The sequence below is a fragment of the Chanodichthys erythropterus genome, chromosome 11 (assembly GCF_024489055.1).
Source record: "Chanodichthys erythropterus isolate Z2021 chromosome 11, ASM2448905v1, whole genome shotgun sequence".
NCBI classification, from domain to species: Eukaryota; Metazoa; Chordata; class Actinopteri; order Cypriniformes; family Xenocyprididae; genus Chanodichthys; species Chanodichthys erythropterus.
In genome coordinates, this window is record NC_090231.1 from 41,041,207 (window position 1) to 41,054,783 (window position 13,577).

Genomic DNA, 13,577 nt, shown 5'->3' on the forward strand with positions numbered 1-13,577 from the left:
AATGCTATACAGTTGCTCAAGCTACGCTATCAAGGTAATGGAGAAGGGGAAACCAAATTTGATCAAATTGATCCAGCTTGTTTAACAAAGAAAAACGAATTCTTTCCAGATGTAATAACCTTATCATTTCATCAAACCACAATTTAACAGTAGGGGCTTTGGGGTTCTTCCAAAACTTTAGTATTAGTTTCTTTGCAATAATGAGCCCATAGGACAACAACTGTTGTTGAGATTTTTGAAAAGATGTGAGGTTATTTAAGATTCCAAATATCACCACAAGTGGATCAGGCTCTAATTCAACTTGTAACATTTCTGAAAAATATTAGTCCAAAATGGAATTAATTTGGAGCAGAGAGCATAACTATGCAGGAGAGTGGCTTCCTCTGTCTGACATTTATCACATATTGGGGAAACATCTGAAAAAAATCTATTCAGTTTTGTTTTAGAGTAGTGGAGTCGATGAATAATCTTAAATTGAATAAGGCAATGACGAGAGTTAACAGAGCATTTATGAATATTCTCTAATGCATTAACCCATAGCTCGTCACTAATCTCCCCCCCTACTTCCTGCTCCCACTGTGATCTTATATACTGTGTAGAAGGTGAAGTTGTGGATAGTAGTGAGTTATACAGTAGAGAAATCAAGTGACGAACCCCATTTCCAAGCCTTAAGAGCTCATCAAGTTTCGCAGAAACAGCCTCACTAAGATAAGGCAAATGCTTTCTTACATAATCCCTGAGCTGCAAATATCGGAAAAAATTGTTTTTATGCAAACCGTATTTGGCCTGTAGTTGACTAGAGGAGGCAAAAGAACCGTCAATAAATAGATCACCAATATTTTGAATGCCCAAGTCTCTCCACTGTGAAAGCAGAGTCCATGGTAGAAGGAGTAAATGAGGGGTTCCCTCCAATTGGTAAGAGTAAAGATAAGGACTTTATTGCAAATGTTGATCTAATGTGCTTCCAAATGCGAATAGTACTATGGATTATACAATTATTATTATAGGCCAGCTTAGCTATTTTTGTAGGGGACAAGATCACCGCCCCAATATCATACGGGCTACATGCTTCTCTTTCCATTTGGATCCAAGTGGAGTGTGTAAAGCTGTGATCTAACCACATTATGATAGTACGAAGAGCACAAGAATAGTAATAAAGAGAGAAATTAGGGAGTGCCAATCCGCCTACAGCTTTGGGTTTACAAAGGTGAGCTTTGCTTATTCTATGAGCTTTAAAATCCCACAAAAAAGGAATAATGATTGAATCCAGTTGCTTGAAAAAAATCTTAGGTAAAAATACAGGAATGTTTTGAAAAAGATTTGAGGTAGAAAAATCATTTTAATAATATTAACCCTTCCTACTAAGGAGATTTGGACACTGGGGGGGGAATTGGCTTTGAATAATGATTGAAAATCTTTCGTAACCTCAATTCCTAAATAAGTAAATTTATGATGTGTTAATTTAAAAGGAAAGTTTTGTGCAACAGAAAGATCTCGTACCTTTATAGGCATTAATTCGCTCTTAGACCAGTTTATCCTGTACCCCGAGAATGTACCAAAATGAGAGATAACTTCTAATATTCTTGCAATAGTAACCTGAGGTTTAGTAATATATAACAGAATATCATCAGCATATAATGAAATTTTACTTACTGTATTCTTTGTGTTATATCCATGGATATTGGGATCGGATCGAAAAAGGTGTGCTAAGGGCTCAAGTGCCAAAGCAAAGAGTAAGGGAGATAAAGCACAACCTTGTCTAGAGCCCCTATGTAGTTGAAACGTTGAAGAGAGCATCTTATTAGTAAGAATTCTTGCACAGGGCTTGCGATAAAGAATTTTTATCCACTTTTCAAAACTATCACGAATATCAAATTTTTTCAAAACTGCAAACAGATAAGGCCACTCTAATTGATCAAAAGCCTTCTCTGCGTCAAGAGAAATAATAACAAGATCCTCTGTGTGTGTGTTGTGGGAGTACATTATATTAAAAAGACGTCTAAGATTGGAAAAGGAGTGCCTATTTGGTATAAAACCTGTCTGATCAGGGTAAATGAGTTTATCAATTACAGACCCAAGCCTGATGGATAAAACTTTAGCCAGAATTTTTTGATCACATGTCAGGAGTGAAATTGGCCTATAACTACCTACTTCTTTTGAATCTTTACCCTTTTTAAGTAATACAGTTATGGTAGCCTCATTTAAAGAAGGAGGCAAAATGCCCACAGTATATGCATGGGTATACATACAAAATAAATAAGGTGATAAAAGATCACTGAATTCTTTGTAGAATTCACTAGGGTACCCATCGGGGCCCTGGGCCTTTCCACACTTCATTGACCTAATTGTATTTTGTATTTCAGAGACTGAAAGTTCAGCATTGAGGAAGTTGTGATCTTTCTGAACTAGAGTAGGAAGGTCACAACTATCCAAGAAGTTTTTTATAGCCAAGTCATCGATTAAGTCCCTAGAGGAATATAACTCCTCATAGAATTGTTTGAATCTGCTATTAATGTCCTTATGAGACGTTAATATAACACCATTTTTTGACTTAACTTTGCTTATAGTATGATCACTTTCCATTTTCCTAATTTGTCGAGCCAATAATTTATGAGGTTTTTCACCCAATTCAAAATTCAAAATTTTTGTTGTGTAAATAAAAACCCCCTAGTTATGCGATCCGAAAGAATCTGATTGTATTTAAACCTTAATAAAAGGATCTTCTTATAGATCTCCATGGATGGGAATGCCGCATTTTCTTTATCCAATCTATTAATTTGTTGTTCCAGATCTGCCAACTCAGCCCTTTTTCTTTTCTTTCTAGCAGCCTGAAAAGAAATTATGCAACCCCTGATATAAGCTTTCATGGTTTCCCACAATATTGAGGAATATCATTCATCTCGAAGAAAAAATAAATTTGTTTTCTTATAAAATTACAAAACTGTGGTTCCTTTAAAAGCTGTGGGTCCAGTTTCCATATCCTGTCACAATGAGGCAAATTAGCTAGATTTAAAGAGAATGAAAGAGGAGCATGATCTGAGATCACTATATCATGATATGCAACCTTACTAGCAAGTGACACCAATTTAGCATCAGCCAAGAAATAATCAATTCTAGTATATACATTATGAACATTGGAATGAAAAGAGTATGCTCTGTTTTGAGGGTTAAAAATTCTCCAAATATCAAACAAATTAGAATTATTACAATATTCCTTCATAAAAATGCTGGAATTAGAAGGAGGTGCTCTACGGGACGATGATCTATCCAGATATGGATCCAAAACTAAATTCAAGTCACCTGCAATGAGTAGGTTTGTTTGCGAGATGTCAGGGATTTGAGCGAAAACATGCTTAAAAAATGAAGGTGAGTCTGAATTAGGGCCATAAATATTAACCAGTGTTATGGGTAATTAATATAAATCTCCAATAACAATTAAATACCTTCCCTCCTTATCTGCGATAGTTGTCTTATGAGTGAATGGAGTGCCCTTCCTGAAGAGTATGGCCACCCCTCTTGATCTAACTGCACATGTAGAATGATAAGTTTGACAAATCCATCTACATCTTAGCTTTATGTATTCATTTTTGTTTAGATGCGTTTCTTGGAGAAAAATTATATCACTAGATAACATCTTTAGATGCGCCAATACCTTGCCCCTTTTAACTGGGTGATTTAATCATTTAACGTTCCAAGTAACTACAGTAAATTGTCTCCCCTTATCCTGCTGCATTAAATTATCCTGAGTGGCGTAGGCTCATTCAGTTTGTTTATAAACCCCATCAGTGCGAAATGCATGGTCAAATCCTGAGTATAAATGTCCCAAAACAACCCTCCCTTTAACATACTCTTGCCTATATTGCGAGAAAGCTTCAGAGTAAGGCGCGACCCCACTAAGGAAGTTACAAAATAAAAAACAAAAAAGAACACAGAACAGCAATAACAAGATATTGAGAAATAGACATTCACCATGCTAACTTCCCTCACTAAACCCTTCTAATAATAGAAGTTTAGAACAGCCCCGCAACAGGCAGATATTGTGTGCTCAAAAAAATTCAAGACAAAATTTAAAACTTATGAAAAGAGATAATAAAATAAAGAATAAAAATTCTGTAAGGTTACTCATACCGTATTTGCTGCAAAATGAACTAGAAGACAGTTTCAAAAGAGAACATAACTAAAGACCGTAAACCTAAACATTAGACCGCTCTACATTAGACCGTTCTGCAGTTATTAATTACCCAGCACGACAAAGCATTTGTCAGCGGTCTACAGATCCCCAGCATCCTTCCTGCCCGTACCAAAGTGAAGCTCTGCAAACTCTTCGGCTTTCCTTGCATCCGTGAACACTGTCTCAGTGCCATTAAAGGTCACTCTCAGCTTCGCTGGAAATATTGTCCCATACCGTACCCCTGACTTATCTCGAAGCATTGTTCTGGCTTTGTTGAACGCAGCTCTGCGCTTTGCCACCTCAGGGGTGAAGTCCGGGAAAACACGGATCTTCTGACCATTATAAGTAAGATCCTTTCGTTCAGCAGCTTTCTTGAGGACTGTTGTCACATCCTGAAAATAATGAAGTCGTACTATAAGAGATCGCGGCGGTTTGGTGTCTTCCGGGCGCCTTCGCAGAGCCCTGTGGGCACGATCCACTAGTGGACAATCTTCTAGTGACAGCGTGCATTTCAAAAGTTCTGAAACAAATGTGATGATTTCTTTGCCCCTCTCAGATCCTTCTTTCAGTCCGGCTATTCGCACATTTTGTCGTCTAGATCGCCCCTCTAAATCCATACACTTGTCAGTAAGAAGATTCACTTCAGCACATAAGCGTTTCACCTCCGACTGAAGCTTGGTTATGGCATCCGAAGAATGCGTTGCTGAGCATTCTAAGTCGGCAAGAGTAGAACTGTGCTGCGCGGTCGTATTTTGCAAGGCCAGAATAGTGACCTGAGTTTCAGATTTGAGAGCAGAAATTTCACCTCTGATAGTTGTGGCCATCTCTTCAATACGAGTGTCAATAGTCTGGCAGATTTCATCTTTAGTAGCGCGTAGATCAGAACGTAGCGAGTTAATGGCTTCCAGGACTGTAGCATCTGCCGACCGTTGCGAAGCTTCGCCCGATGGAACATCTTCGTCAGGGGAGGTCGGTGCGATAGGGCCTACCTCACTCTGCTTTTTGTTTTTTGATGATTGTGTCTTTGAGCTCGCTTTCATCTTGTAACTAAATAGTATAAAGGAAACTTGATCTAATCCAACTTGCAATAAAAAAACTTATTATGTAGGAATTATTCTGAAAGATGTCAATTTATTAATAATTTTGTGGGAGCTGCAGGGGAATGCGACTTACCGACCCATAGCTCACTAGCGCCCCCCGCTTTTGGATATTTTAATACAGAAATCTTACATATCGTACCTTTACTGGTCCTAAAACAAGCTTCATATTCTTCATGCAAAATACAATTCTGTTCTGTTTCTTTTTTGTTGTTGTTGTTTTTGGAGTGGAATGTGGCCTGGACATTTTCATGAGGTTCAATAATTAAACTATACATTTAAAACAACAACAGGTTTCATCCAAAGATCTCAATACAGCTTTCAAATGTGCTCAGATTTGTCTTTCTCTCTGACTAGTGAGTTAGACTATCATGATGCCGCTACAGTTAACGCCCGCTGCCAGGGCATCTGTGACCAGTGGGACAACTTGGGAACCCTTACCCAGAAGAGAAGGGACGCTCTAGAGGTGAACACACAAGTTACACACTTGAAACAAACTCGCTTCTATAACAGTGCAAAGCCAAATATTAGCTTCCCATTGTAAAGGCACAGCTGGAATACCAGTCATATTATATGTAAAAAATTGTGATTTGTGAAAGTTTTTTGCGAATTACTGAAGTGATGGTTTTCTTTCATCCTCCAGCGTGTAGAAAAACTTTGGGAGACAATTGATCAGCTGTACCTGGAGTTCGCCAAGAGGGCGGCACCCTTCAACAACTGGATGGATGGAGCCATGGAGGATCTACAAGACATGTTCATTGTGCACAGCATTGAGGAAATCCAGGTTAGAAGCAAGAAGTTTTATGCAAAATTGATTTAAAATACAGTGCATAGAGGTGCAGGTTTAAAGATGATGTTTGCAATACATTAAACTTCCGTAATGTGATGCATATCTAAGTGCAATAGAATATTCAGCATGAAATAATGCCATAATATTTATCTCTGGCCATAATTACTTCAGCAGAATAAAAATGTCATTGCTTTTACTTTTTGATGAAAACATTTTCATCAAAACATTCTTTCAGCGCCCACATTCACTGTAGTATTCACACTGACTGTGCACATAAGCTTTGCATTGCAGCTGCAAGTCAACTTTTGTTGCAGCATCTATTTTTATCACATGCAACGAGCTGAACTGAAGCAGAAAACACTGTAATGCACTGCAAACCTATTTATCAATACCATCTTGTGCAGTACAGGCTTTTATGAAGGGGACACAAACAGAACTTTCTATTCTCAATAGGCATTTTATTATTTATAGTGGCTATTAAATACTTAACAGTAACCCAGAAAACACTTCTTTCGAGGTAGCCTAACAAGACTGGTCTCCATGAAAACGCAAGTCCTCTATACGTTCTTAGAATTGAGAAACTGTCAGTATGAAAGCACAAGCCAATGTTGCTGTGCAACGTTCTAAAAGCACCAATGTTTATGCCAAAGTCCCTTTAAGGCAAGTCATTTCACTCAGCGGCCATCTTTGAAACACCTCTCAGGCAGCTATTTCAGTCATGCAAGTATATCCTATCTCTCTGAATGGGGAAACATCAAATTCTCCAAAGCTGTTCACCAAGATTAAATTTCAAATTTGCAATCACCAATGAAATCTGACAACAACTGTCTCATAATTTTGTTTCTAATTGTTCAAATCAGGACAAAAATAATGAATTTTTCAAGCTGGACCAGCAAATGCACATGTGAAATTATAAGTGTGCGTCTCAGAACACTTTACTGATTTTATATCAAACAAAGCTTCTAAAAGCAGCTACAGTGATGCGATGACTTTTTTATTTAGAAGGCGGGACTTATTCCTCCATAAGGTGCATTGCACTTTCTCCCATTCATAGTAATATGAGTGCACCTTCTTTGTATATCTAAAGTGTTTTTTTATGCTCAACTGTAAGTAAGACATTTGCTGGTTATTGAATGGAGAACATATTTTAAATACACCTTTAATGTTTTTAATCTCCGATTTGTCTTTCAGAGTCTGATCACAGCTCATGATCAGTTCAAGGCCACCCTGCCAGAAGCCGACAAGGAGCGCATGGCCATCATGGGCATCCAGAATGAAATCACAAAGATCGCTCAGACCTACGGCATCAAGCTGGTTGGAGTCAATCCATACACTGTTCTCGGCCCACAGGACATCACCAACAAATGGGATGCTGTGAGTACAGAGTACACATACACATACGTCGTTTTTAATGTAGAGCCAAAGTGCACTACAGTGTTCTAGTTCAAAGCTCATGGTTGGTAGTTTACTTGATTCAGTGAGATACTGGACAGACTGTATGTCATTGTACGGTTCTGATCTGTTGCCCCCTGTAGGTGAAGCAGCTGGTTCCCCTTAGAGACCAGATGCTACAGGAGGAGGTTGCCAGGCAACAGGCCAATGAGAGACTGAGGCGTTCATTTGCCGCTCAGGCCAACATTATCGGACCCTGGATTCAGACCAAAATGGAGGTGGGCTTATTCAACAGGAAACTATGAGGTGTTGAGCGTAAAGAACAAGATTTAAGGAAGTGACAAGGGTATGAGTGTTGTGAAGTAACTAAAGTAACGTGAACTGCAGCAATAATCAAACACGCTCTCTCAAATGTGTAATTTACTCTAGTGTTTTGATTCGTTCAACCAATGCATGTAAATCAGGTTTGAACAACTTTGGTCCTGGAGGGCCAGGTTCTGTAGAGTTTAGCTTCAACTCTAATCAAACACACCTGAAAAAGCCAATCAATGTCTTCAGGATTACTAGTCTGTGTCCAAAATCGCCCCCTATACCCTTAAATAGGGCACTATTTGAGAGGACAGCCATTTGTAGTGGTGTCCGGAACCATTATAGACTTTATCGAGTGCACTCATTCAATCCTATAATGCACCACAATAAGGAGTGTACAACTGATGTATGCTCAATGGCTAGAGAATACCCATAATGCACTGTGAGAATCACATGCCAAATAAATTCCCGCATCTTGCCAGAAGATGGCACACGCAGCAGAATCATCCATCCATCCATTCTCCAAACCGCTGGTCCAATGTGGCTACAGCGTAATATCATACAGGTATAAATTGATTTTTAATTGATTATTACAGTGTTTAAATAGGGTTTATTCATGCTAGTTTCCGTGACAGAGTTCATAACTACATTACTTTTCATTACTACTGGAGCTGCCAGTCACTCCTTTAGGTGGACTATATTAGTGGGGTGTTATAGGGAATAGTGAATGAGGCTATAGGGGGCGATTTCGAAACACAGCTCTAAAAAGCTACAGGCAGGTGAGTTTTTGTCAGGTTTGGAGCTAAACTCTGCAGGACTTTGGCCCTCTAGGACTGAAATCGACCATCCCTAATATAAATGAACTTATTCATAAATTCATTTGAGTCTCTGTTCACCATTTTAGGTCTTTTTTTTTTTTAGAGAAAACTATGCTATATCTCCCATCTTATAAATTGCAATAAGCTTTGTGTGTTATTACTTCTAATATGAAACAAAGTTTCAGCTTTTAAATTCTGTCAATGTGACATTAATATAAAAATATAAAATAACCAAATTAATTTTAATTGCTTTAGATTATGAATAGATTTTAGTTTTTAGCTTGGTTATGAAGCTACATGACACCATTTGCTGTTTCATTTTTTCTTTACAGATTTTTGTTCTTCCTCTTCTAATAAACATTTGTTAATTAACTCTCTCTTTCTCTATCTGTTACTGTTATTAGGAGATCGGTCATGTGTCGGTGGATATTGCCGGCTCTCTGGAGGAACAGATGAATAATCTGAAGCAGTATGAACAGAACATCATTAACTACAAATCCAACATTGACAAACTGGAGGGAGATCACCAGCTCATTCAGGAGGCCCTCATCTTTGACAACAAACACACCAACTACACCATGGAGGTATTCTCACACACACACACACACACACACACACACACGTACGTCTGAAATTGCATACTTTATACTATGCTTAAAAAACAGTAAGCCAATGGAGCAATATGTCTGAATACATAGTATTCAAAAAACAGTAACCAAAAAGTCCCCGGATGACCTAGTATTTCCGGTGAGATTCTGAAGTGCACATATGATAGACACTCTACTATCCCATGAGGCCACGGGAGAGGATTTATGAATGCCAGTGAAGCGATGCAGCTGATGCTGGTAGGTCACATGATGTTTGAATATCATTCATACTGCACACACTCATACTATAAAGAACATATTTTGTTAATGGTCGCAGAGTAAATTCAAATTGTAGTACATACTCAGACAGTATGTGATTTCGGATGCAGCAATAGGCTTCATTCAGAAGAACCATATCATCATTCATAGTACAAAGTTCACTTTACAAAGTCGCCAAAAATAAAACGGTTATACAGAGCATAATATATAACACAGAACAGTCCCTCATTCCGTCATTCCCTCCTACAGCACATCCGTGTGGGATGGGAGCAGCTGCTCACCACCATCGCTCGCACCATCAACGAGGTGGAGAACCAGATCCTGACCCGCGATGCCAAGGGCATCAGCCAGGAGCAGCTCAACGAGTTCAGAGCCTCCTTCAACCACTTCGACAGGGTCAGTGAGATGGACAGAATGACGCACATCACGATTCATATCTGAGCTTATAGAAGTGGATTCATTGTTGTTTCTAACTTGCAGAAGAGAAACGGCATGATGGACCCCGACGATTTCCGCGCATGTCTGATTTCTATGGGTTACGATCTGGTGAGTGAAAGGGAAGCTCTGCCCCTTCACATACAGCCACACCCCTTCACAAATTGCAAAAACAGTGTGACAAAAACTCTTTATCCTTACCAAACTACATGCACATATTATTCAAAAGTTTGGGAAAGAAGTCTCTTCAGCTCACAAAGGCTGCATTTATTTGATCAAAAATACAGTAAAATATTATTAACTTCTCCATGCTGAATAAAAGTATCAATTTCTTTAAACATAAAATCTTCCTTCAAAACAAGAAGTTTTTTGTATCATTAACTTTTACTACTATAATAACTAAGTAAAAAGACAGTAAAAAAAATAACTATAATAATTCAAATTTAAATGTATCTATGAATAATAATAATAATAATAAGGCAGGCCTATCATACATTTGCATATTTCTTTATTTTGTTATATTCTGTTATAAAAAGTCAAATTATTATTAAACAAAAATTATTTTGCTGTCATTTTTAAAGGCTTTTCTCAATTTAGTTGAATATGATTTTGTAGCAAACCTTTCAAGTTGATATTTTGCCCACCCCTAACAGGACATCAATAGATGCTTTGCTGGACACCAATAATTGAGCTGCACAAAAGTAAATGTGTATTTTGAACCTCATTGGCTGTTTCCTGTGGTGGTGTCCTGTCAGGGTGAGGTGGAGTTCGCCCGCATCATGACCCTGGTGGACCCCAACAACACGGGCGTGGTCACCTTCCAGGCCTTCATCGACTTCATGACACGTGAGACCGCTGAAACCGACACTGCTGAACAGGTCATGGCCTCCTTCAAGATCCTGGCTTCCGACAAGGTGAGATCAAGTCATGTTGCTTCTCTTTACAGCATTCTAAACACATCAGGGAGGATTCCAAATGAATTATGCCCATTGTTTATTTGAGTTTTAGTTTCAATTTCTATACAAAATAGCATGCAGAAACACTGCGAGATGGTTAAAGTTTATTTACTTATCCTTTAGCCCTACATCACTGTGGAAGAGCTTCGTCGTGAACTCCCACCTGAGCAGGCTGAGTACTGCATCAGCCGCATGACCAAGTACGTCGGCCCTGAAGGGGCCCCTGGAGCCCTGGATTACATCTCCTTCTCCAGCGCCCTCTACGGAGAGAGCGATTTATAAATGCTCTGAATGCTCTTTCTTTTTCTTCTTCTTTCCTCTCATCTTTCTCTCTCCTCTCGTTGCCCAAATGTAGCTTTCAATTTGCAAGAGAGTTAATAATATCCCTCGTTTCCCCTCAAATATTCTCTGTTTTTCTGTCTACAGCCCACACTGCTAGCTTTAATGTCATGTATCTTACATCCACCCTATAAACAGAGGGATGTGTAACGGGGGTTTTTAGTCTCGCCGTCACTCAAATTATGTATAATTTGGAGGTCTCCAAAAACCCTCCCATATGCATCTCATATGAGTCAACATGGAATCAAAAATGGCCCCTATTTACCTTTCAAATTCACGTTAATGGTCTTAGTACATGCCACGCCAAAGAATGTCTTCATAATCTTTCATTAAAATATAACTTGCCTCTGAAACGACTTTGTTTCAGATGATGTTATCTAGGCCAGCAATTAATTGACAAATAGCTATTTAGCCATTTTTTTAAGGCTTGTAGACCTGCACATAAATGCAGTCTTGCTAAAATCTTGCCAATAGTCAATGCACACTCAAATTCATAATTTGGATCTATTCTGGTTATATAAAACACTTTTCACCATCCTGATGGATAAAATCAAGTCCCGCCCTACATTATAAAAGTAAAATGGGTTGTGAATGCATTTCATGTTGACTTTAGCACACTAATAAGTCCAACCTTTCCTCTCTTTGCCTAAAAAAAAACCTTCCAACATGAAAAAGATATATTAAAAAGTGTGTTTGTTGATGCTAATGTGAAGATGCATGCTGCGTTTATTCTACATACATTAATTTGCGAAAGAGCCTCCCCCCTCTTGTTAGGTCTGTACTGTATTTTTAAGACCCCAAAAAGCACTACTGCTGTCCAGTGTCTTCTTAATATGAAACTGTGAGAACAACTGAATAGTCTCTACACAGAACGTCATGTCTCTGTATGTTGTGTTGTCATGTGTCACCCCTTAATATTGTTTATGATGTAAGTCTTCACTGATTGTGATGTTCAGAGGCAAATTCATGATTTGTTTTCTTTTATTTGGAGAGTATGTGCCAAATTATCAACCAAAGCCAGTAAATGAACTTAAAGATGTTATGGCAAAGTGTATGTGTTGTACTGAACGGAAAGGTTTCTGCTAGCCAAAGTGCTGAACTAGAACCAGGTTTGCCTAAAAAAGACATTTAAATCCAGGGCCGTGCAAGATGGATTCATTTAATAAAAGCATGGATATCGTTGCAGTTAACCACCCCTCTGTCTGAATTTTAAGTCTTATGTACACACATCTGTAATTTAAAGAGATAGACCACTCAAAAATAAAGTTCTGTCATCATTTACTCACCCTCATGTTTTCTAAACCTGTGCGACATTTTGTATGTTTGGAGAAGGAAACCAGTTTCTGTTATGGAGTCCGTATTACTCCAGGTTTTCTGATGATATATGTCAGCTCGTAAAAACAGACATATAAATTAGTTTAAAGACCCGTTCACACCAAAAACGATAACTATTTTAGCTTTCACCCACCAACATACAATAACGTTCTGCGCGCATTGCCTTTATGTCTTCTGCCGCTTTGCTCGCGCTCTTTTATGCCGGCTGGATTTTGATTGGCTGTAAATGTTTTAATTTTTATCAGCTGGAAAAAATTCGTTCTGAAAAAGAAAAATCCACTGATACCGTTACTCTGTATCGTTGACATCATAATTGTGGTGGGGATATTCTCATAGAAGTATAACGGATATTAAAACTTTATAGTTAGCTGTCGTCCAAAGAGCCTCAAGATGAGAGAGAGGGGCCAAACTGTATATTCTGGATTTAAACGCGAGTAAATGATGCCGGTTTTTCGTTTTAGAGTGAACTATTCCTTTAAGAGCACAGTGTCGTAAATAGAAATGGTCTCCGGTTCTTTTAAAGGGAAGTTTTGGAATGTTCTGGAAGTTTTGAAAGGAGATTGAAGGATTTGATTCCTTCATCCTCAGGCAGGCCTTGACGTTACTTAAGGATTTGGTTTAGTTTCTATTGGCGATATTCAAATAATTTAATTTACAGATGTTGTTTCTATCCATCATGATGTGATTTCTGGGTAAATGTAGCCTATTTCACTTAAAATCACTTCATTATGATCACCTCTTTGTCTGCTATGGGTACCCATCAACCTTTGTTTTTCAAACACACAGTATTAAAAGCAAACCCAGAATAAAACATCTCTATCTGTATCATTAGTTGTCTTTCGTTAATTGTGTGTTTTTCTCAGTTGTCTCCGGTAGGGGGAGCTTTAGGATGATGAACCTACAGTAGGAACCTAAGCCTGTGGTTCTTCTCAACCGTCATGATTGATAGCGTTGGGTTTCGGGGATTTAAGCTTGAATTAAGCCCTGGAAGTTTTTCACCTTGTCTTTCACATAAAGCTTACTGATTTAAAGATTTTGTTAGTAATAAAACTACTCCTACTACTACTCG

The 13,577-nt window shown here is 38.3% G+C and overlaps 1 protein-coding gene across 1 annotated transcript in view; it reads left to right on the top strand.

Annotated features, from left to right (window-relative positions):
- The window catches only part of actn3b (actinin alpha 3b), a 35,793-nt gene extending 22,448 nt beyond the window's left edge, over positions 1 to 13,345 (top strand). Inside the window, exons 13-21 of the mRNA XM_067399832.1 lie at positions 5,626 to 5,734; positions 5,912 to 6,052; positions 7,250 to 7,432; positions 7,594 to 7,728; positions 8,982 to 9,161; positions 9,693 to 9,839; positions 9,924 to 9,989; positions 10,634 to 10,792; positions 10,958 to 13,345. Of these exons, the coding sequence (XP_067255933.1) occupies positions 5,626 to 5,734; positions 5,912 to 6,052; positions 7,250 to 7,432; positions 7,594 to 7,728; positions 8,982 to 9,161; positions 9,693 to 9,839; positions 9,924 to 9,989; positions 10,634 to 10,792; positions 10,958 to 11,116 (1,279 nt within the window). The 3' untranslated portion in view covers positions 11,117 to 13,345. The remainder of the gene's footprint in view (positions 1 to 5,625; positions 5,735 to 5,911; positions 6,053 to 7,249; positions 7,433 to 7,593; positions 7,729 to 8,981; positions 9,162 to 9,692; positions 9,840 to 9,923; positions 9,990 to 10,633; positions 10,793 to 10,957) is intronic.
- Positions 13,346 to 13,577: the final 232 nt, after the last annotated feature.